This window comes from Canis lupus, chromosome 19 (genome assembly GCF_003254725.2).
Source record: "Canis lupus dingo isolate Sandy chromosome 19, ASM325472v2, whole genome shotgun sequence".
Classification (NCBI taxonomy): domain Eukaryota; kingdom Metazoa; phylum Chordata; class Mammalia; order Carnivora; family Canidae; genus Canis; species Canis lupus.
In genome coordinates, this window is record NC_064261.1 from 44411987 (window position 1) to 44438428 (window position 26442).

Sequence of the window (26442 nt, forward strand, 5' to 3'; positions counted from 1 at the left end):
CCTATATAGAAAAATGATATACATTACACCTAGAAAATATGAAATTCCTGCTCTTTCTCATGACTGGGGAGATTTCTTTTCCTCAGGTTAGCCATCTCACACAACTCTACTGAGTTTGGGTTTTGTACCTGGTACCGCACATCCACCAAAATACATTTTTTTTTTCCCAAATGGACAAACCAACTTCATTATTATCACTAAAAGTAAGTTAAAATAGCCAACTAAAATATATATATTTTTTCAATGCAGCTTTTGAAGAGGTAAGGCAACTAACCCTCCATTTCTACTGCTATTAAGGTCAAACTCTACGACTTTAAATATATTCCAATGTTTTCTGAAGTTACATGAGAATGAGCCAAAGATATACCAGTCACCATACAATTAGGAAAAGGTAGGAGAAGTCTCACTGGTGGCACATGTCCCCTTTAGTGGGTGGTGCAGAGTTATTCTAGCCTTAACGTTCAAAATACTCTGGCACAGGCCCAAAAGTAGAAGTTGAAGGAAAGAAAAACCTACTGTTCCTATTCTAGATAGTGTAATATTAATCCTAAAAAAACTTCTGGTAATAAGAGAAAAGTGGGATATTTGAAAGTGTGCTATTAGAAACTGGCTTATATTTATAAAAGAACAGAAGAGCACTGCTTTCTCAGATTTCTCCAATTCACGATTGAAGAACTGCGTTAGAGATATAGAGCAAACCCAAATAAAAAATTCCAAAGAACCTATTGTGATAAATGATACAAGAAAAAATTACATTTAAACAGTTACTAGGCCCAAAGGAATCCTGCAGAGAATAAGTACAAACAATATAGGGGTTTTCTACTCCTAATTCCTTTGACAAAAATGACAAAATATGGTTCTTTCATGTAATGACAGAGAGAAACAGGAATCTTGAGAATATAAAATGCGTTGCTATTCAGAAAAGGAGATGGTGTTCACATACATTTCAGATTGACAGTTTTATTTAGAAAGGGTCTCTGGATCTCTGTTTTTAAGAATGGGGAGGGATAAGATGATAGAATGAGGAGAGAAACACAATAGCTTCACCTCTTAACATTTTTGACAGGTAAGACTGTATAAAGGTTACTTTGAAATTCAGTTAGCACATCCAGGGAAAAACACACAAGCAAATATATTTCTAAACAGAATTCCAAAAGAATGCTGTTAGCACATTTGTAAATTTCCAATTCTTTCTTACTACCCTTATCCAACAACCCAAACAAATCAGTTTAAATACAACTTCTTTTACTAATGTCTTTTGAAGCATCGCTGCAGTCAGATTGAGTCAAGTAACCATCTGCTGCAAATACAAATAGAGCTACATTCAAGAATTATATTACACAGCCTTCCTAGCAAAGTTCTTACGTGCAAGCTGTTCTTGTCAAAATCAAAACCATTGTGATGATGCATCTTAATATTCAATCAGACTTTAAGTAAAGAGTGACAAAAGTCCACATATGGATGACAGCTGTTTCTTCAGTAAATATTTTCCCATTTATTGAATGGAGGCTTATGGCAGTTCAGGATATGTTCCATCAGACATTTCAGCCTGAACTGCTTGGGGACGATTAAAATGGTAACAAGGATAAAATTTCAGTTTCCAAATCTTTGCTACAACTTACATCTGAAAGAACAGCAGCTCCTCTGATTAAAATTGTACACTATGTCAGTAATTTGAGAGTATCCTTGCCCAGTACTAACTGGTGAAAAGACTGAATTTATAAGACTCTACATATATTTTTGCCCCTCCCCCTCAATAATGCCATAGCATTTGTAAAATTGGAAGCATAATTCCCATATTGATTTTCTAATCATATAAACAAACTCGATGGGAATTTAAACATTTATATTTTGACAAACTGTGAAATATTTAAAAAGATTAATGAGCCTATTAACTAAAAGAAGGTCAGATAAGACATCTTTTTAACCAACAAAGAGGCTTGCAAAATTAGAAAGACAGGAAAAAAACAAAAGTGAAATCCAATCCTGATGAATTCAGTAACTCCATAATTACTTAGTATTTACATATCAGTAGTTGGAGAAAAAAAAAAAAAAAGCTGGTTTCAACTAATAAAGATGACCTCAATGTTTTAGTCATGTGCATGAACTTGTATTATGCCCCTTTTATAAATCCCAAATGTGCTGGATGTAAGTTTATTAATAGCACATCTTTCAAGTAGTATTTTTGAAGCTTGCTAACTACAAGGTCTACTGCTGAGGGAACTTAAAGTTTTCTCTCTTTAACCTAAAAGTATCCTGAGGCTCCTGTCTGGTGACCCCAAAGCAATTCGTAAGAGGATGACAGGTTGTTTGCATCTCAGGTTAAGCCAGCAATATTAATGTGTTGAGGAACTGGTACTCCCCAGCTTTTGTATGGCAAATTATAGGCCTTTTTTCCTCCTTGCAATGCAGTTGCTGAAATCGACATTTAAAAATCCCTTGAGCCTATAGTCAGTCTTAAATTTCAAAACTCCTGTCAGACTGTTGTATTGTTTTGAACTATTATATTTTTAAGTGAAAACTATTTCAGATCAAACACTATAAAAAAGAACTTCTTACCCTGCTATTGGATCTACTGCTATTGCCTTAGGATTGTGAAGCTCCAGGTCAATCAGGGTGACACATACAGACCCGTTGTAATTACAAACAAAGATCCGGTCACTGACATGGTCCACAAAATAGAGATTTCTGGTAAGCCAGTCAATCGCCATTTGTTGCACATCTGAAAAACACACATACACAAAATCATTACATTGCAGGTGCAAATTTAGTATCCTAAGCCAAAGAGTACAGAAGTCTGCCCAAACCATCACAGAAGACATATCAAAAGTAAAGGTAGTTTTATGATAAAATAAATCTGTCAATATAATTTCTTGCTATGCTAAAATAAGTGATTTAATTATGCTATAAGGTAATGACTACCTTTTGATACCTTCCTTCTTGTTATCTAAGCACTGAAGATGATCTAGACAAATGGACGAAGAATTTCTAAATCTTAAAATATAAGTATTTACAATAAAATTTTGTCTTAGTTCCCCCATTTATACGAAATAGTTCATTCATTTCAGTGGTTCAATGATATAGCTAAACTCTTGAGCAGTAAGAGGAATCAACTTTTTGTGAATCTAAAGGTAAGCCTATATTTTCAGATCCTCTTTCATTAAAAACAAACAGGAGGAGTGGAAAAGGTGGAAAAAGAGATCTGTAAGATCTTTTTGTTTACAAAGAATATTCAAAATAAAAGGAGTGGCGATATGTTTTTCAATGGCATACATAGGCCTTATAAGACAGGCCTGCTCAAAGATTAATTCTCTAGAAGCGTGTTATTCAATAATACTTTCTGTGATGAAGGAAATATTCTACATCCACGTTGTCCAATAAAGTAGCCATTAGTCAAATGTGTCTAGTGAACACTTAAAATGTGGCTAGTGTGACTAAATTTGTATTGTATTTCATTTTAATGACCTCAGAATTAAATTTAAAAGAAGTGGGTAGTGGCTAAAATGGATAGAGCAGCCCTGGGAGACTGTATCTGTGTTTGACTTGAATATCTTCTTTTTGATCAGACCTCAATATTGAAATTTCATGCTAATTTGTAGATATTTATCTGGTAGAAAAGATAACCCCGAAAGTTATGGATGTACTGCCCTGTGAGACATTAACCATTTTCATACTTATTTACACATTTTATTTATACACTCTTTTTCTTTAAAATGTCTGTAAATATCCAATTCTACTTATGCTCTGTGATCAGCAATACTGCGCTGGTTCTCTCAATAATTCCATAAATAAATTTCTTGTTCATATTTATTCTTGAATTTTATGACAATCATGTTTTTATCTATTAGAAATTATACTTTGATACCTCCTTGTTCAAACTTACTATGGATCTATGATTCATTCACTAAGTGGTTTCCTCCTACAGTCTGAACCTAAACATTCTTCCTACGCTTTGCTTCAAGATACTTCCGTAGTAACATGCTGCTTCAGTGAATGATATCCTTTCAACAGAAAGACTAACATAGATGCATGTGTCATTATTATCACTATAATGGTATATTGTCAAAGCAAGATATAAAAAGTAGCAACTTTGTGGGAATTTCTATCATGCCTTACAAGGACAAGCAGAAAGTGGATATTGTAATTCATTGGGCACACATTATCAAGCTATCGATTACAGTTTCGTTCCTGAAATGCAGTCTTTATGGAAAGATAACCATTTAAATGTTCCAAAAACTACATGCAGCCTTTTTCAACCCCATTCAGCAACCAGTATTTTGAAAAAAGCTGAACTATATCTCTGTCTACAGAAACCTGCAAATGCATGCTTTATTTTTTATTCTTTTTACATTATTATATCAACTAGAGCACAGAACCCATTGTATCAAATGTCATTTTAAATACCTTGGGTTCAGAGAAAGTATGTGCCAGAGCCCATTCAGTGACCCATCCCTCATGCTAAGCATGCAGTTTGTGTAGTCTATGCAATTGTAGTTTAAGACAAGAGTTTTTTGACAGCATTCACACCTTTTTTCAATTCTGTATCATTACAGAAAGATTCCCTGCTATTGAAACAATAGGTATTGTTAACAACCATCCATGTCTGAAGCAACAAGTTCTCACTAAAGAACCTCATAATTGGCCAAAAACTTAGTAACTGTGGGAATTGGCTTTCTTTCTTTTTCTTATATTTGAAGTTTCTGTCTAGTTTTAATGTAATCGTTTATTAAGATTGGAGAATTGAGGAAATTAAACAAAAAAGTTCAAGTAAGTAAGCCAATAGATACATAGACAGTTAAGTAAATAAATTTGTCAATAAATTATTGACACATTTCAGGAAATAGGTGAATCTTCTAGACAATGTACTCAGTATTTCATTTTAATTTTACTGAAATATAACCAAGATCTTAGGAAATTGTTAAAGATAATTATAATCATTTTATGACATTATGAAAAAAAATCCTAAATTTTTAGTTAGATCCTCATCACTTTACTAGTACCAGAACAAAAATTTAAATATATTCCTGTTATTTTGTTTCCCAGTTATTTTTTATTCATTTTTCAACCAGTCAATGGGATTTTTCCTTTAATTTTTATTATTATTTTGTTTGGAAATGGATTTTATTATGGTAACTCAGAATTTTCTAATTGATATAAGTAAAGGTAACTTATCCGCTCATACCTACAAAATATCAATATTGGTAACATTTTAAACAATAGTAAAAAACACTGAAAGTATTTTGAAATTTGAACATCACATAAGTAGCTATTAACTATGTTTTTAAAATACAATATTTGCTAGGTCTAACAACTTAAAGTTGTACCCAGTGAAAATAAAATGAAAAGTTCAAGGAAAAAGTTAAAAAAAAAAAAAAGACAAATACTTACACTCTACAATTAGAGAAAAAACAATTTACAACAGATTTTTCATCCTGACCCAAGGCAAGTAGTTAATTACCAGAGTTGGTGAATATGGAGCTTAAACATTTTTAATTCACTAAAATGTAATGTATATTAGTATGTATACTAATATGTAATAATAATAATGTATACTAATATGTATACTAATATGTAATATTGTGGACTGAATTGTTTTTCCCCAAAATTCATGTGTTGAAGTCCTAACTTACACATTGCCTTAGAATGTGACTGCATTTGGAGATAAAGTCTTAAAGAGATGATTAAATCAAGGCCGTTAAGATGTTCCCTATCTAACCTGATCTATATCCTTATAAAAAGAGAATATGATATACAATGAGAGATAGTGAGAATCCCCACACACAGAGGAAAGGCTATTTGCAAGCCTAAGAGAGGCCTCAGCAGAATCCAAACCAGTTGAAACCTTGATCTGGAACCTCCTATCTTCAGAATTGTGAGAAAATGGATTTCCATTGCTTAAGCCACCTATTCTGTGGTATTTTATGGCACTCTGGCAAAATAACATACTTATTTAAGTATTGTTTAACAGAGTTGTCTATGCCACAAAATTATTAAGAACAAAAGTCAAAATCTTAAGAAAAAAAATATAAAGGAATATCTACATGTCCTTTCAATGTTATACTGAACCATTGTCTAACAGGCACCTTAAATTAATTTTCCTGAGTAATATATTGCTGTTTAACTTACAGTTTAATACTTATCAGATCCCAGTATCTATGAATTTAGATATTAATTTGTACATTGATAAACTGCAAAAATATTATGTCCAATAGAGATGCAAAGGATTTCCATCAGGTTGTAAAGATAACCCCAGTTTTATTGTACGATATGACATTAACTAGTCTTATATCTAATTTTAGAATCTTAAATTAGCATGTTTTTATTTCATTTTTTGTAAACACTTCAAGTTCTTCTATACTCCTTTGAAACAGATTTATGATCCTTCTGATTCTCTCATTAGTGAGCTAAGTGACTCCTTACCACATATTCACTATATATTTGTATGAATCAGGTTTTTAACTTTTTGATAGTTAGCATTAATAAAATTTACTTTTTGACTTCTATTCAATTTATTAGCAATATAATCTTCAACTACCCAGAGATGGAAAATGCCAATGTCCACAAGAATGAGAAAGATAATATAAATAATCAAAATTGTTGGAAGGAACTATGGCAAAGCTAGGAGATAACCTGGAGTATACAACTACTTAAAAGGTAGGCTCAATTCCAGCTTTTTGTTGTGACATAGAAATGCCTCATTATTTCAAAGGAGCCCAAAATACAGTCTAGAAGTGTTGCCTACAAGACACTCACTTCAAATCTAAAGACACACACAGACTGAAGAGAGGGAAAAAGCCATTCCATGCAAATGGAAAGGAAGAAATCTGGGGTAAGGGGGGTAGAATGCTCATATCAAGCCAAATAGATTTAAAAAAAAGAAGTTTGCAACAACAAAGAAGGACATTTCATAATGATACAGAGTAAATCCAACAAGAAGATATAACACTTGTAAATATTTATGCACCCAATACAGGAACAACTAATATATAAAATAAATATTAACAGATACAAACGGAGAAATTGATAGAAATAAGTAATACTCCACTTGCATCACTGGATTTACAGACAAAACTTAATAAGAAAACAATGTCCTTGAACAGCACATTATACCAGATAGACTCAACAGAATATTCTAACTAAACACAGCAGAGTACACATTCTTCTCAAGTGTTTATGGAATATTCTACAGAAAAGACCACATAGCGGGCTACAAAACAAGTTTCAATAAATTTAAAAAGACTGAAATCATATCAAGTATCTTTGTTGACCATAACAATATAAAATTAGAAATCAACTATAAGAAGAAAAAGAAGCAAATACAAACATGTGGAGACTTAACAGCATATTAATAAACAATCAACATGCCAATGAAGAAATTAAAAAAAAAATACCCGAGACAAATAAAAATGGAAACACAATTGTCCAAAATCTATGGCACACAGCAAAAGCAGATCTAGCAGGGAAATTCACAGAGATATAGGTCCACTTCAAGAAATAGAAAAATTTCAAAAAAAAAAAAAAAAGCCTTTTTAACATCTAAGGGAACTAGAAAAAGGACAAACAAAACCCAAAACCAGTAGAAGGAGGGAAGTAATAAAGGTTAGAGCGGAAATAAATACAATAGAAACCAAAAAGGAACCCCCTCAAAAAAAAAAAAAAAAAAAAACCTGAAACAAAACAAACAAAACTGATAGGACAGATCAATAAAAGCTGCTGGTTCTTTGAAAAGATCTATAAAATTGATAAAACTTTAGCCATATGACTCATCAAAAAGAATAAAACTCAATCAGAAATGAAAGAGAAATAATAACTGACATCATATAAATATGAAGTATTATAGGATAATATTATGAAAAAATATATGCCAACAAATTGGATAACCTAACAAAAAAATTCATAGAAATAGATAACATCCCAAAACTGAATCAGTAAGAAACAGAAAATTTGAGAGACCAATTATCAGCAATGAATTTAAATCAGTAATCAAAAAACTCCCAGGAAACAGAAGTTCAGGATCAGAAGGCTTTACAGGTATATTCTATCAAACTTAAAAAATAAAAAATAAAAAATAAAAAAAAAGAGTCTACCTATCCCTTTCAAACTATTCCAAAAAATAGAAGAGGAAGGACACTTCCAAAGTTGCATTCTTTGAGGCCAGCATTTCCTGATACCTAATCCAGATAAAGGTACCACTAAAAAAGTGAACTACAGGCCAATATCTCTGAGGATCACATGCAAATATCCTTAACAAAATATTGGCAAACCCAATTCAACCATACATAAAAAAATCATTCCATGCAATCAAGTGGATTTTATTCCTGGGATATGAGGGTAATTTGGTATTTGCAAATCAAAGTGACATACCACATTGACAAGAGAAAGGATAAAAACCAGATGATCATGTCAATAGATGTAGAAAAAGCACTTGACAAATTGCAACATCCATTCATGATAAACCTTCAACAAAGTAGGTTTAAAGAGAATATACTTCAACATAATAAAGACCTTACAAGAAAAACCTACAACTAATATCATAATTAATGAAGAAAAATTGAGAGTTTTTTCTCCTAAGATCAGGAACAAAACAAGGATATTCATTTTCACCCTTTTTTTTCAACTTATGTTGGACCACAGCAATCAGACAACAAAAATGTGTATATACACATACACATATTCAGTATTTGCAGATGAGAAGATACTATACATATATATGTATATTACTCTTTATATATTACATATGTATTACTATATATATATATATACACACACACACACACACACAGGTATATATATATACACACACACAGGTATATATATATACACACACACACACACAGAGACACACACACACACGTAATATTACCCTGAAGACTCCACCAAAATATACTGCAACTGATAAATGAATTCAGTAAGGTTGTGGTATACAAAATCAATATATAGAAGTCTGTTGCATTTCTATACACTAATTATGAAGCAGCCGAAAGAGAAATAATCTCATTTACAATTGCACCAAAAATAAGAAAATACCTAAAAAATTTAACCAAAGAATTGAAAGACCTGTACTCTGAAAACTATAAAACATTGATGAAAGAAATTGAAAAACAACAACAACAACAACAACAAAGAAATAGGAAGATTTCCCATACTCATGGATTGAAAGAACAAATATTGTTAAAATGTCTATACTACTCAAAGCAATTTACAAATTTAATGCATTCCCTATCAAAATATCAACAGCATTTTTCACCGAAGCAGAACAGCAATCCTAAAATTTGTACAGAACCATAAAAGACCCCAAACACCCAAAGCAATCTTGAAAATGAAGAACAAAACTGGAGGTATCACAATTCCAGATGCTAAGATAGTCTATAAATCTGTAGTAATCAAAATAATATGGTATGGGCACAAAAATAGACACATAGATCAATGGGACAGAATAGAGAGCCCAGAAATAAACCTATGATTAAATATTCAATTCATTTTCAAATAAGGAGGCAAGAAAAGGCAATGGAGAAAAAAGTCTCTTCAACAAGTGTTATTAGGAAAACTGGACAGCTGCATGTAAAAGAATGAAACTGGACCACTTTCTTACATCATACATAAAAATAAATTCAAAATATTAAGGACCTAAATATGAGATCTGAAAGCATAAAAATCCTGGTATAGAGCACAGGCAGCAATATCTTTGATATTGGCCATGGCAACATTTTTCTAGATACGTCTCCTGTAGCAAAAGAAACAAAAGGAAAAATCAACTTTTGGGACTACATCAAAATAAAAAGCTATGCACAGTCAAGTAAACAATAAAACTAAAAGTCATTCTACTGGGAGGGAGAAATTATTTACAAATGAAATAACTGTTAGGGAATTAGTATTCAAAATATATAAAGAACTTATGTAACTCAGTGCCAAAAAAATTCAGACATAATCCAATTAAAAATGGGCATAAGACAGGAATAGACATTTCTCCAAAGAAAGTATATATATATGGCCAACAGCCACATGAAAAGATGCTCAATATCACTAATCATCAGGAAAATGTATCAGAATGAATAAAATCAAGAACACAAGAAACAAGTGTGGTAATGATGTGGGGTATACAAGAAACAAAAAATGTTGTGTCCTGTTGATGGGAATGTAAAGTGGTACAGCCACTGTGGAAAGCAGTATGGATGTTACTCAAAAAAATAAAATTAAATTAAATTACTATACAATCCAGTAACTCTACTACTGGTTATTTACACAAAGAATAGGAAAACACCAATTCAAAAAGATATATGCACCCTTCTGTTTACTGCAGAATTATTTATAGTAGCCAAATTATGAAAGCAGACTAAGTGTCCATCAATAGATGAATGCATAAAGAAGATGCAGTGTGTGTGTTTGAACAAACATACAGTGGAATACTACTCAGCAATAAAAAAAATAATGAGCTCTTTCCATTTGCAACTACATGGATGGATCTAATGATTGTAATGTTAAATGAAATAAGCCAGTCAGAGAAAGACAAATGCCATATGATTTCACTCATGTGTGGAATTTAGGAGACAAAATAAAACAAACAAACAAAAACAAAGAATAAAGAGACAAACCAAAGAAGAGACTCTTAACGGTAAAGAACAAACTGATGATTTTCAGATGTGAGGTGGGTGGGGCGATGAGTGAAATAGGAGAAGAAGATTAGGAGTACACTTACCATCAGGAGTGCTGAGTAATATGTAGAATTATTGAATCATATATTGTATACTGGAAACTAATATAACACTATATGTTAACTACACTGGAATTAAAACTTTAAAAAGTGAATTTCTTGTAATTAAAAAAAAGAAATAAAAAAAATCATTCAAATTGTTAAGGTGTAGTAAAACATTTTAAAGAAAAAGTAAAATTGTCATTATTGTTAGATGACACAATATTATAAATTAAAAAAAAAAAACCTAAAGCCTCTATCCCAAAACTATTAAAGCTAATAAGTGAATTCCCTTAAGTTGCATAATACAAAATCAATAAGCATCTATCTGTTGCATATCTATATATTAATAATGAATATCAGAAAAAGATATCTAGGAATTTATCCCATTTACAATAACATTATAAGGAATAAAATATGTAGGAATAAATTGAATCAACGAAGTGAAAGACTTATACTCTAAAAACTATAAAACATTGATGAAATAATTGATAACACAAATAATGAAATAATAAGTTATGCTCATAAATTGGAAGAATATTATTTAAATATCTGTACTACCCATGTATTATACAGATTCAGTACAATCTCTATCAAATTACCAACGTATTTTTTCACAAAACTAGAAAAATAATCCTACAATTTGTTTGAAACCACAAAAAACATCAAATAGCCAAAGCAATCTTGGGAATGAAGAACAAAGCCAGAGGTATCACGCTCCTGAATTTCAAACTATACTACAAAGTCATAGTAATCAAAACATTATGGTACTGGCACAAAAACAGACCCAATAGGTCAATGGAACAGAATAGCCCAGAAATAAACCCACGCTTATATGGTCAATTGGTCTACAACAAAGGAGGCAAGAATATACAATGGAAAAAAGAGTCTTCAATAAACGGTGTTGGGAGAACTAGACAGCCACATGCAAAAGGATAGTGAATTAATTTCTAATGTCATATGTAAAAACAAACTCAAAATGGATTAAAGACAAAAATAAAACCTGAAACCATAAAACTCCTAGGAAAAAACATAGGTAATAAGCCCTCTCTCTTTTTTAAAAGATTTTATTTATTTATTTGACAGAGACAGAGAGTGTACAAGTAGACAGAGAGGCAGGGAGAGGGAGAGGGAGGGGGAGAAGCAGGCTCCCTACTGAGCAGGAGCCCAAAGAAGGGCCCCATCCCAGGACCCCGGGATCATGACCTGAGGTAAAGGAAGATGCTTAACCAACTGAGGCACCCAGGTGCCCCAGTAATAAGCTTTTTGACATTGGTCTCAGTGATAAATATATCTATATATCTATATCTATATCTATATCTATCTGTATCATCTATCTATCTATCTATCTATCTATCTATCTATCTATCTATCATCTATCAATCTACCTATATCTAACTCTATCTTTGGGATAGGGCAATAAAAACAAAAATAGACAAACAGGACCATATTAAAGTAAAAAGCTTTTGCACTGCAAAGGAAACCGTCAACCAAAAGAAAAGGCGATGCATTAATGGGAGAAGATATTTGCAAATGATATATCAAATAAAGGGTTAGCATTCAAAAATATATAAAGAAATCATAAAACAATATCAAATAAGCAATCAATCTGATCAAAAAATGGGCAGAGGATCTGAATAGACATTTTCCCAAAGATATAAAGACACATAAAAAGATGCTCAACATCACTAATCATCAGGAAAATGCAAACCAAAACCACAATGAGATATCACCTCATACCTGCCTGAATGGCTATTATCAAAAAGACAAAAAATAACAAGGGTCAGAAAGGATGTGGAGAAAAGGGAACTCTCGTGCACTGTTAATGGAATGTAAATTGGTGCTCTGTATAGAAAAATAGTATTGGGGTTTCTCAAAAAAATTTAAAAAAATAGAACTACTTTTGTGATGTAACAATTCTACTTCTAAGTATTTATGCAAAGAAAATGAAAACAGTGATTTGAATAGACATATGCACCCCTATGTTCATTGCAGCATTATTTACAATAGACGTGACATGGAAACAAACTAAATGTCCATCAGTAGATGAATGGGTAAAGAAGACATGGTGAATACATGCAATGTAATATTACTCCACCATTAAAAAAACAAAAATGTCTTGCCATTTGTGATAATGAGAATGGACCTGGAATAAATAAATCCAAGAAAGAATAATATCATATGACTTCACTTAAATGTAGAATCTAAAAACCAAAATGAACAAACAAAACAAAACAGAAACAGACTCATAGATACAGAGAATGAAGTGATGGTTTTCCAGAAGGTTAGGGAAGTGGGAGGTTGAATGAAATAGGTGAAGGGGATTAAGAGGTACAGTATTCCAGTCATAGAATAAGTAAGATATAGGGATGCAATGTTATGGACAGCATGGGGTATACAGTCAATAATATTGTAACAACTTTGAATGGGGACAGGTGGCAAGCAGACTTACTGTGGTGACCATTTGGTAATGCATGTACATATGTACTATGTAGTAGATCTGGAAACTAATACATATCATATATCAATTTTTCTTCAATTAAAAAAAACAGGGACAATAAAAAAATAAACAAAAATAACAAGCCCAAAATATGGATTTTTGAATTTCATTTGAAGTCTCCCAATTTTTAAATATGGCAAACTGATTTTTAAATTAATAAAGCATATGTGTATCATATAAAACTTGTTTAGAGGCAAACTGAATTAAATTGTGTTTGTGATTCCACCAAAGCAAAGCAAACAGTATATATAATTTACTTAAGTCTAACCCTCTACTTAAATTATGTTCTTGAGAAAGTCACTAATATTTATAAAAGCCATTGTTCTTGTATTCAAAGAACATAGTATCCAATTTATAAAGTAGCAAGGGGGTTAAATCAGAAAACAAATATTAGGAATCCAGTACAATGACATGCAATAAGTATTCCACGAATATTAGTTGCCTTCCAGAGGCAGAAGGACTAAAACGCTGCCCTTTAGTTTATGTCTTTGTGACTTCTTGTAATATTTATTACTAGGGAAAGGCATGGTATAGATAAAACCATAAATAACTAATGATAAAATAGACACTTAATGGGTTTGATAATTTTAAAATACGCCACAAATGTTTTGATACTGTTCCTTTCAGAAGGTAAAGATTGATTCTCTTCCCTTTGAGTTCAGGCTGTTCCTTGTGACTTTTTGCACTGAATAGAATGTGGTAAAAATGACAATGTGTGGTTTCCAAGGATAAGCCCTAAAAGGCATCATAGCTTCCCTTTTACTCTTTGTTTTTGGATAACACTGGTGGAAACCAGATGGCATACTATGAGGATACTCAAGCAACCCTGTGCAGAGGCCCATTTTGCAAGGGACAGAGGCCTACTGCCAACAGTCACAAGAAGGAGACTGGAAAAAAAAATTAAAAAAAAAAAAAAAAAAAAGAAGGAGACTGGAAGTAAATCTTCCAGGCCAGTGAAATCACCGGATGCCTGCCTATTAGCAGTCCTTGCTAACATCTTGACTATGGCCTAAGAGAAATCTTATGCCAGTCACCTACCTCAGTGACTCCCGAATTTCTGACACACAAAAAGGACAAGATAATAGGTGCTCTTTTTTTTGTTGTTGTTGTTAAGATTTTATTTATTTATTCAGGAGAGACACAGAGAGAGAGGCAGAGACACAGGCAGAGGGAGAAGCAGGCTCCCTGCGGGGAGCCCGATGTGGGATTCCATCCCCGGACCCCAGGATCACAACCTGAGCTGTAGGCAGACACTCACCCACTGAGCCACAGGTGTCCCTAGGTGCTCTTTTTAAGCCACTAAATTTGGGGGTAACTTGTTAATGCAGCAATAGGTAACTAATGCACTTGTTAAATCCCTGCAGTTTCTAAAGATAGATTTCATTGGCTTCCCATCACTTGAATATAATTTATAAAAGCATATCTGAATTGCAATGTCTCTACAGATAACTATTTTCATTCCTTTAAATCTGTAGTACAGATTAATGCTAAAACATGGAGGATACTCTATAAATGCTCATAAAGATAACTTTTCTTGTTTCTCTTGAAAATTTTTTATTTATTTTTGCAAAGTACGGTTCTGTGCTGAAACAACTATATTTGGGCATGATCAAAGTATGGATTTTCCTATATGGCCCCTTCCCAAGGAGGCTAGTGTCAGATAATATTAATGACTTAAGTAGTGACTGGTCAGAGAGGGTATCCATAGAAGGATGGTATTTTAACTAATTCAAAATAAGATGGTTGACCATGTGGAGATCTGGGGGCATAGCCTACCTAGCACGACTGAACTTGACATATTCTCAAAATGAGTAGTGACGTGAGGAGCTATATCATAGCTAAGTATAAATGGATGAGAAGAGATGAGGTAGCAGACTGGCAGGTGGGCATATACTATAGTAGGTGGGTAGATTTCATAAATATTAAATTGGAAAATGCCAGGGGTCACTTTATTTTAAATGTAATTTTTATTTTTATCATGTACATTAATTAAAAAACAACTCATCAAGGCTGACAGTAAAACATAGCAGTGCCTACTTTACCTCTAATCTTCTAATTGTTTTAGCTATTTCTATTGTATTTATTTCCATAATTCTACATATCATGTCTCTACTATGATTTTAACATTTTTAAAGTTTATATGTAATCTATTGACTTTCTGTTATGCAAGATTAGGTTTTAATTCTTTACAACCCTCCACATATGCACATAGATACATGTTCATGCTTTCCTCTCATCCTCCCACAATCTTAATTTTTAGTGATATTAATATTCAATATTTATATAATTGCTACATAAATTTTAGTTGAACAGCAAAGAAAAATTTAATGCGATATTTCCTTCCCTGAACGATTTTTATTTTTAGTTTCATTTTTTGTTTTTTTTCCCCTTTGGTATAGTTTATTATGGCATAATTCTACAAAAGAACTCTAAAATACCTCCCTAAATGAAAAACAAAACAACACACTCATCTATTAATATATTTTTTTTCTTTGCTTTTGAAATCCTTCCTGTTGCCTGCCATCCCCTTGTTCCAATCTGCACGAGCTTGTTCCATAGCCGTGGTCCTGGGGCTTTTTTTATTTTTTTTTAATAATTTCAGGCATTTATCATGTAACTGCTTCAGAAATCAAACATCCCATTTTCTGCCAATATAGGGGATTAAGAGGTTGTCTGGCTGTGGAGATTGGGGTAGGGAACCTAGTAGCCAAGATATTCTTAAAACAGGTTCTAAGCTAATCCACTTATTACTAGTCTTATCCTATATCCTTACCTTTAGAGGTGAACAGTGTAATTTTTTGAGCCTCTCTGGTGTTCTTCATCTTGGCACCCCATCTCCACTCAGCAAAGCAGAGAAACATTAAAAATAACCCATTTATCATTTAATCATTTGCTGTTTATTGTCTAAAATTATCTCAAATGCTTTTTTCCTATCTCTTTCTTTACTTTTGGTTTAAGAAAATTAGAAAATTAAAGACCTTTCTTTACAGCGTTTACAGGGGACTTCCAAAAAAGAACAAATACAATATAAACACTTTTATTCAATCTGCAGTGTTTAATGGAAAATCCCTGGGGACAGTTTCAAGCAGAAAAGTTAGACATCTATTTAGCTTTATAAAAAGATCATCTAGCTGTTGTGTGGATAAAAGGGATAATTCTGAAAGCAGGTGACCAGTTAGGAAGATTCTGCAAATTCCAGGAGAGGAATGGTGGCTTCAAAGAGTACCAGAGCAAAGGTGAGCCTACGCAGTACATACTGCACATAGTTCCTTTGTCAAAATTAAATAAATAATCACGTTTAAAGGAATACATATAAGTTATAATCTAGCTTAGATGAAGCAGCCAAGAATGAGAGAAAATTTGAAGACATCACAGAAAATCAGAAACATTCCAAACACAGATTTCTTCTATCCACGTCTATTCATTTTGTACTACGGATATTTTAACTTAGCATTTTTATTTCCACTCAAATATTGTGTCTCAAGCTGTGATGCTGCCTTCAACCAAAGAAAATGTTTCTAATGTAAATACAGAGAGGAGCAGGTAAAAATAAAATTTTAAAAATTGTAAGGTTGTAAAGAAGCTGTTTTCCTTGATTTATGTGTTTCTTGGTTTAAGTGGGAAATTAACATTTAAGTTTTATATCATATTTCTTTGCCAGAACATTTGGAAATGCTCACTGAATGGTAAGATATAATTGCATTTATTTTTATATGTCATCATAATCTTTATCAAGAAGCATGTACTCACTCTATCCCTACATGATATTAAATAAACCGAATTGAGTAAACAAAGCCTCCGTCTTCTTGGTATAATAATTAAAATGGTATTATACAAGTTCAGTTTAGGTGTCCTGTGGGCAGGCACATCCTGAATCAAGAATAGACTCTGGCACATTACAGAGCTCTTTCCTTTTCCTTTACCTAATGAAAGGACTGGCTCTTGCTAAGCTCCGATTCTATTCTTAAACATATGAAATTCAATCAAAATGATCATCAAGGCCAGTTCTTTATATAATTAGTCACAAATTTCTACATACAATCTTTGTATGTCTTTACGAGAAAAGACAAAGAAGGTGCTTCTGGCATGGGATGGTGGGTCAGTATTAGGTAGTTGTGTAAGTCTTGAGTGTGTTCTTATGTTTTCTGTTGGGAGAAGGAACACGAGATGACTGAGCTTTCACTGTTCCACTATTTCTCAATTCTATCTTCTAATCTACACTACAAAACAATCTTATTACCTATGGTGGATGCACTTAGAAAAGATGCAAGTATTATTCTCTGTCTAAAGCAAAAACAAAATGAAAGAAAACAAAACAAACACACAAACAAGAAACAAAACCAATTTGCTCAAGTGTTTTTCCCATTAGACAAAACTTTGCATTCTTATTTGACTCCTAACTCAAGTGGTTCATCCTTTGTTTTAGTTTTATCACTTCTCACTTCATCCCAGACTAAATCTAGCACAAATCTTAAGAGCTTCACTTGAAACTACACATACCCTACACATATCTTTCCATCTCTAGTATTACTCTCCTTAGTTCAGATACTATTTTTCTCTCCTTTGGATGGCTGCAATAGCTTCTTCACTGACCTTTAAATTAAGGGATCATTGTAAAATCCAGATTATGTCAGGACACCAACGGAGAAAAAGGTTTCTTTAGTCTGAGTTCTATGCTACAGTTGATTGTCGGTGAAGGAAAAAAAAAAGTCTTAACAAATTGATAAGACTCTTGGAATTTACTCTCTTATGCTAATGGTTTAAAATGATATCACTGATATTTTTATAAATAAGTTTGCTGAATTTTAGCTCAATTTTAAGTCAAAACATTATAGGATGTTTCTCTTTGCAACAGTTTACCATGAACACCAATGCAGGAGATGATTCCAACTCCCGTTTGCAGTCTTTAGATTTGTTGTTTCTTACCTAGTTTTATTAACAGGTTTTACTCTAAATCTTAAGCCTATATTTTTACTTTCCAAAATATCACTCCTCTCCTTTAATCTCCAATGACTTCTCACCACATCTGGTATAAAATCCAAAGTCTCTAACATAGCTTATGCCTTTAAACTTCCACCTCATATCTTCCTTGGTCACTCTATTCCAGTCACACTGGCCTCCTTACTTTTTCTTGAACCTGCAAAGAAAGCTTCTACCTTAGGACATTTGTACTCGATCTTTAAGAAAAGAGTATCTGAATGTGCATGGCTTGTGTTCTTGCTTCACCCGGTATCTTCTCAAATGTCAGTTTTTCAAAAAGGCTTCTCCTGACCAGTGGATATTAAAAATACCATCTCACTCCCCCTCCACAGACAAAGACTCATCACCATCAGTCAATAACATTGCCTTAATAATTCACTTTTTTGTAGCATTCATCGCTTATAGAAATGAACTAGTTACTTAGAAGTTCACTATCTCCTCACACTAGAATGTAAGCCCCATGCCAGCAGACTCTATATATCTTATATTCACTGCTATACTCCCCAAACCTAGAATTGTGCTTAGTCCATGGTAAGTGTCTGGTAATATTTCCAAATCAGTACTGCTGTTCTTCATGCTAGTCTTTGCTCAAGAACCTCCTGGCTAAAATCTATGCTCTCACCTCTAAATAAATCAGTGTGGGAGTCATCTTAAGTCCCAGCCCCATTATTCTTTAATCAGCTACAATATTTTCCTTGATTTTACCTGTGAGCTCAAATTTGGCAAGTCATTATTCTTTACCCGGGAAAGATGTATATAAGAAGGTTTTACATCATTTAATGTGGATGAGTACTATTATGAAAGTAAAATAGGATGGATAGTAATTTATTGGAATTAGTACCCACGGTGAGTAACAATAGTTGAGGGATGATAGTGCCATATAACAGTTGGAAGAATAATGACAACTGGAGAGCCTAAATGAATAAGAAGGGATAATAAAGCAAAGATCAGAACAATGTCCTGACAAAATGTTGTACTGGTGATGAAATGCCATCACATCCACTTTTGCATTAAAACTGCCACCTCTTGACTTATACAGCCTCACTGCTTCCAATTCTTTACCATCCTTCTTGGTTGTCTATTCCTCCCAAAATCATTTTATGACTCTCAGAACTTCACAACTCTATTATCAAGAATTTATTGGCAGGTGCTTGGGTGGCTCAGTGGTTCAGTCTTTGCCTTTGGCTCAGGTTGTGATCCTGGAGTCCTGAGATCAAGTCCCATATCGGGCTCCCCATGGGAAGCCTGAATCTCCCTCTGCCTCTGCCTCTCTCTCTGTGTTTTTCATAGATAGATAGGTAGAATCTTAAAAAAAAAATTAAAAAAAAGAATTTATTGCCACGTTGGCCATGGTTTGTTTCTGAAACTACTGGTTACTTTGACTTGCTCTGTTTGCATATTAGATTATTTTAGACTACCTTTTGATTCACATCCATAAAACACAAGCTTTTGATTAAATGATGATTGCTACTATGTATTTATTTTATACATAATGCAATTATATATCATCTTATAAATATTATCATTTTACAATATTATTATTGTTTTTATTCATATTTGTCCTATTCCTTAATCTACTCAATCTGGAACAAAATAAGTAAAAAATGATGTGTCTTCCTGAGTCATTATTTCCAATGTGCAATTAGAGAAGACAATGTACTGATGTATTTCTAGTGGACTGATTCTGTAAATAGACTTTCAGTTGGAATGATGCTATTGGTTGCATTGGGTCTGATAAAAAAAAAAAAAAAAGTTCAAGTGAGAAACTCAAAGACCAAATATTTGTAAGATGCTTCCTTACTATTAGCAAACATTTTAGATTAAATTTACTCTACTGTTAGGATTAATTACATGACGGTAATGAAATGGCATGAGTTCTTTGGAGACATGTACATAATAAAAAATAATAAATACCTTTGGACTGTCTTTATTTATTTAATTAAAAAATTTAAAAGTTAAGCCCAGGAGTCAAAAACAATCACAAGTGATCAGTTTAATTTATTTGAAATGGGTGGAGATTATTTCTAGGATTTACGCTGAAGCATCCTGAAAGTGTGAGAGGATTTCTGAATTAAAGAATAACACAGGAGAAATCCAGATTTAGTCAATCTCTGCAATGACAAATTTACAGTCCTCCACCTCAGACATCTAAAGTTCACCTGAGACCCATAAACATGGAGAAAGAGTATTTGTTTGTTTCTGTTTGTCTGTTTTTCTGGGGATTTGAACTATGACACTCCAGAGGGATACACTAAGAAGTAAATGTACTTCCATTTTTAGAATGAAAAAAAGAGAATGTCTTAGTTTGAGTGGCTACGACAAAATATCATAGACTGGATATCTTAAATAACACATATTTATTTCCCACAGTTCTTGATTGTGGGAGTCCAAAATCCAAGTGCCAACTGATTCTGTATCTAGAGTAAGCTCTCTTTCAGGTTTAGATACCATCTACTTTCTGTATTCCCACATGGAAGAGAAAGAGATCTGTGGTCACCGCCTTTGCTATAAAGGTATCAATCCCATCAAGAGAATCTCTTATAACTTCATCTGAATTTAATTACCTCTCGAAGACCTTACACCTAGATACTGCCACACTGGGGACTAGGACTTCAACATATGAATTTGGGGATACACAAACATTCAGTTCCTAGCATTCAAAACGTGAAATATTCCATTCAAAATGTAATTATAAGCACATAAATTGATTGCTAACAATAAATTCTGAAAATATATATTTGTTGAAATAATTTAATAGATAAATAAATAAATAGGCACATATAAGGCATATACACTACCTAATAGCTCAATGCTCATCCTAGGTTTAATTTGGGGTTAGACAACATCAATTTTTAAAATTTTGGTTCTCAAATGCTAATACCACTTGATCTTTAAGCCAAAATATCAATAATATTAGTCTTCAAGTAATGTTTGCCGTTTAAATCCATCAGAAACCCTAAGAAAGGGCAGCCCGAGTGGCTCAGCGGTTTAGCGCCGCCTTCAGCCCAGGGCCTGATCCTGGAGACCTGGGATCAAGTCCCACATCAGGCTCCCTACATGGAGCCTGCTTCTCCCTCTGCCTGTGTCTGTGCTTCTCTCTCTCTCTCTGTGTGTCTCTCATGAATAAATAAATAACATCTTTAAAAAAAGAAACCCTAGAAAATTATGTATTTTTTGAAAATCTGGCTATAATAATCTTTCAATACTTTTAAACTTTATATAATGATGCTTAGAAATAAATCAAATGCTACATTCAATATGAACTACAGGCATACCTTGGATATATTGTGAGTTCATTTCCAGACCACCACAGCAAAGCAAGTATTGCAAGATATATATTATTTATATATAATATATACAAAATAATTAACCAATATATATATGTAATAAACCAACATATATATATATTGGTTTTCCAGTGCATATAATTGTTATTTTTACACTATACTGTAGTCTATTTAGTGTGCAATAGCATTGTTTAAAAAAAAACAATGTACATACACCTTAATTAAAATATACTTTTTCACCAAATAATGCTACCTAACACCTGAGCTTTCAGTGAGTCATTGCTTTTTCTGACAAAGGGACTTGCTTCAATGACGATGGTTAGTGACTGATAAAGGTGGCAGTTGCTGAACACTGAGGTGGCCATTTTTTAAATGATGCAGGGATGAAGCTTGCCACATCAATGGACTCTTCCTTTTACCAACAACCTCTCTGTGGCATGCGATGCTAGTTGATAGCATTTTGTGCCCAGCAGAACTTCTTGGAAAATTGGAGTCAATCCTCTCAAGCCCCGCTGCTCCCATATCACCTAAGTTTATGTAATATTCTAGATATGCTGTTGACATTTCACCAATCTTTGCAGCATCTTCCCCAGGAGGAGGTTCCATCTCAAGAAACCACTTCCTGTGTAACCCTTCATCCATTCAAGTTTTATAATAATAATGCAGCAATTCAGTCACATCTTTAGGCTCCACTCTAATTTTAGTTCTCTTGCTGTTTCCACCACATCTGCAGTTCCTTCCTCCATTGGTACATTGAAGCCCTTAAAGTCATCCATGAGCATTGGAATCAACTTCTTCCAAACTTTGTGAGTGTTGACATTTTGACCTCTTCCCATGAATCACAAATGTTTTAAATGGCATTCAGATTAATAAATACTTTCCAGAAGGTTTTCAATTTATAGGGATACCTTATTTATTGTACTTTGCTTTATTGTACTTTGAATATGTTTCATTTTTTATAAACTGAAGTTTATAGGCAACCTTATGTCAAGAAAGTTTCTAGCTGACAGTTTTCCAAGTGCATTTTCTCACTTCATGTCTCTGTCTCACATTTTAGTAATTCTTCCAGTATTTTGAGGTTTTTCACTATTATATTTGTTTTTTTTTAATTTATTTTTTTATTTTTTTTAAGATTTTATTTATTTATGCATGATAGTCACACAGAGAGAGACAGAGAGGCAGAGACACAGGCAGAGGGAGAAGCAGGCTCCATGCAGGGAGCCTGACGTGGGATTCGATCCCGGGTCTCCAGGATCACACCCCGGGCCAAAGGCAGGTGCCAAACCGCTGCACCACCCAGGGATCCCCTGAATTTATTTTTTATTGGTGTTCAATTTACCAACATACAGAATAACCCCCAGTGCCCGTCACCCATTCACTCCCACCCCCGCTCTCCTCCCCTTCCACCACCCCTAGTTCGTTTCCCAGAGTTAGGAGTCTTTATGTTCTGTCTCCCTTTCTGATATTTCCCACATATTTCTTCTCCCTTCCCTTATTATCCCTTTCACTATTATTTAAATTCTCCAAATAAATGAGAACATATAATGTTTGTCCTTCTCCAATTGACTTACTTCACTCAGCATAATACCCTCCAGTTCCATCCACGTTGAAGCAAATGGTGGGTATTTGTCATTTCTAATGGCTGAGTAATATTCCATTGTATACATAAACCACATCTTCTTTATCCATTCATCTTTCGATGGACACCGAGGCTCCTTCCACAGTTTGGCTATCATGGCCATTGCTGCTATAAACATTGGGGTGCAGGGGTCCCGGTGTTTCATTGCATCTGTATCTTTGGGGTAAAACCCCAACAGTGCAATTGCTGGGTCGTAGGGCAGGTCTATTTTTAACTCTTTGAGGAACCTCCACACAGTTTTCCAGAGTGGCTGCACCAGTTCACATTCCCACCAACAGTGTAAGAGGGTCCCCTTTTCTCCGCATCCTCTCTAACATTTGCTGTTTCCTGCCATGTTAATTTGCCCCATTCTCACTGGTGTGAGGTGGTATCTCATTGTGGTTTTGATTTGTATTTTCCTGATGGCAAGTGATGCAGAGCATTTTCTCATGTGCATGTTGGCCATGTCTAGGTCTTCCTCTGTGAGATTTCTCTTCATGTCTTTTGGCCATTTCATGATTGGATTGTTTGTTTCTTTGGTGTTGAGTTTGATAAGTTCTTTCTAGATCTTGGAAACTAGCCCTTTATCTGATATGTCATTTGCAAATATCTTCTCCCATTCTGTAGGTTGTCTTTGAGTTTTGTTGACTTATCCTTTGCTGTGCAAAAGCTTCAACAGTTCATTTTTGCTTTTGTTTCTTTTGCCTTCGTGGATGTATCTTGCAAGAAGTTACTGTGGCCGAGTTCAAAAAGGGTGTTGCCTGTGTTCTCCTCTAGGATTTTGATGGAATCTTGTCTCACATTTAGATTTTTCATCCATTTTGAGTTTATCTTTGTGTCTGGTGCAAGAGAGTGGTCTAGTTTCATTCTTCTGCATGTGGATGTCCAATTTTCCCAGGACCATTTATTGAAGAGACTGTCTTTCTTCCAGTGGATAGTCTTTCCTCCTTTATCAAATATTAGTCGACCATAAAGTTCAGGGTCCACTTCTGGGTTCTCTATTCTGTTCCATTGATCTATGTGTCTGTTTTTGTGCCAGGACCACACTGTCTTGATGACCACAGCTTTGTAGTACAACCTGAAATCTGGCATTGTGATGCCCCCAGATATGGTTTTCTTTTTTAAAATTCCCCTGGCTATTCGGGGTCTTTTCTGGTTCCACACAAATCTTAAAATAATTTGTTCTAACTCTCTGAAGAAAGTCCATGGTATTTTGATAGGGATTGCATTAAACGTGTATATTGCCCTGGGTAACATGGACATTTTCACAATATTAATTCTGCCAATCCATGAGCATGGAACATTTTTCCATCTCTTTGTGTCTTCCTCAATTTCTTTCAGAAGTGTTCTATAGTTTTTAGGGTATAGATCCTTTACCTCTTTGGTTAGGTTTATTACTAGGTATCTTATGCTTTGGGGTGCAATTGTAAATGGTATTGACTCCTTAATTTCTCTTTCTTCAGTCTCATTTTAGTGTATAGAAATGCCACTGATTTCTGAGCATTGATTCTGTCTCCTGCCACGCTACCAAATTGCTGTATGAGTTCTAGCAATCTTGGGGTGGAGACTTTTGGGTTTTCTATGTAGAGTATCATGTCATCGGCGAAGAGGGAGAGTTTGACTTCTTCTTTGCCAATTTGAATGCCTTTAATGTCTTTTTGTTGTCTGATTGCTGAGGCTAGGACTTCCAGTACTATGTTGAACAGCAGTGGTGAGAGTGGACATCCCTGTCTTGTTCCTGATCTTAGGGGAAAGGCTCCCAGTGCTTCCCCATTGAGAATGATATTTGCTGTGGGCTTTTCATAGATGGCTTTTAAGATGTCGAGGAATGTTCCCTCTATCCCTACACTCTGAAGAGTTTTGATCAGGAATGGATGCTGTATTTTGTCAAATGCTTTCTCTGCATCCAATGAGAGGATCATATGGTTCTTGGTTTTTCTCTTGCTGATATGATGAATCACATTGATTGTTTTACAGGTGTTGAACCAGCCTTGTCTCCCGGGGATAAATCCTACTTGGTCATGGTGAATAATTTTCTTAATGTATTGTTGGAACCTATTGGCTAGTATCTTGTTGAGAATCTTTGCATCCATGTTCATCAGGGATATTGGTCTGTAATTCTCCTTTTTGGTGGGGTCTTTGTCTGGTTTTGGAATTAAGGTGATGCTGGCCTCATAGAACGAATTTGGAAGTACTCCATCTCTTTCTACCTTTCCAAACAGCTTCAGGAGAATAGGTATGGTTTCTTCTTTAAACGTTTGATAGAATTCCCCTGGGAAGCCATCTGGCCCTGGACTTCTGTGTCTTGGGAGGTTTTTGATGACTGCTTCAATTTCCTCCCTGGTTATTGGCCTGTTCAGGTTTTCTATTTCTTCCTGTTCCAGTTTTGGTAGTTTGTGGCTTTCCAGGAATGTGTCCATTTCTTCTAGATTGCCTAATTTATTGGCGTATAGCTGTTCATAATATGTTTTTAAAATCGTTTGCATTTCCTTGGTGTTGGTAGTGATCTCTCCTTTCCCATTCATGATTTTATTAATTTCAGTCTTAACTCTCTTCTTTTTAATAAGGCTGGCTAATGGTTTATCTAACTTATTAATTCTTTAACGAACCAACTCCTGGTTTTGTTGATCTGTTCCATAGTTCTTCTGGTCTCGATTTTGTTGAGTTCTGCTCGAATCTTTATTAACTCTCTTCTTCTCTTGGGTGTAGGATCTATTTGCTGTTTTTTCTCTAGCTCCTTTATGTGTAAGGTTAGTTTTTGTATTTGAGTTCTTTCCAGTTTTTGAACGGATGCTTATATTGCAATGTATTTCCCTGTTAGGACTGCTTTTGCTGCATCCCAAAGATTTTGAACGGTTGTATCTTCATTCTCATTAGTTTCCATGAGTCTTTTTCATTCTTCCTTAATTTCCGGGTTGACCCTTTCATCTTTTAGCAGGATGGTCCTTAACCTCCATGTGTTTGAGGTCCTTCCAACTTCTTGTTGTGATTTAGTTCTAATTTCAAGGCATTATGGTCTGAGAATATGCAGGGGATGATCCCAATCTTTTCGTATCGGTTCAGACCCGATTTGTGACCCAGTATGTGGTCTATTCTGGAGAAAGTTCCATGTGCACTTGAGAAGAATGTGCATTCATTTGAGTTTGGATGTAGATAAAAGTTCTGTAGATATCTGTGAAATCCATCTGGTCCAGTGTATCATTTAAAGTTCTTGTTTCTTTGGAGATGTTGTGCTTAGAAGACCTATCGAGTATAGAAAGAGCTAGATTGAAGTCACCAAGTATAAATGTATTATTATCTAAGTATTTCTTCACTTTGATTATTAATTGATTTATATATTTGGCAGCTCCCACATTCGGGGCATATA

General features: G+C 34.0%; 1 protein-coding gene across 1 annotated transcript in view; it reads right to left on the minus strand.

Moving 5' to 3' along the window:
• The window catches only part of LRP1B (LDL receptor related protein 1B), a 1837374-nt gene that overhangs the window by 921600 nt on the left and 889332 nt on the right, over positions 1 to 26442 (minus strand). Inside the window, exon 7 of the mRNA XM_049097407.1 lies at positions 2560 to 2722. Within this exon, the coding sequence (XP_048953364.1) occupies positions 2560 to 2722 (163 nt within the window). The remainder of the gene's footprint in view (positions 1 to 2559; positions 2723 to 26442) is intronic.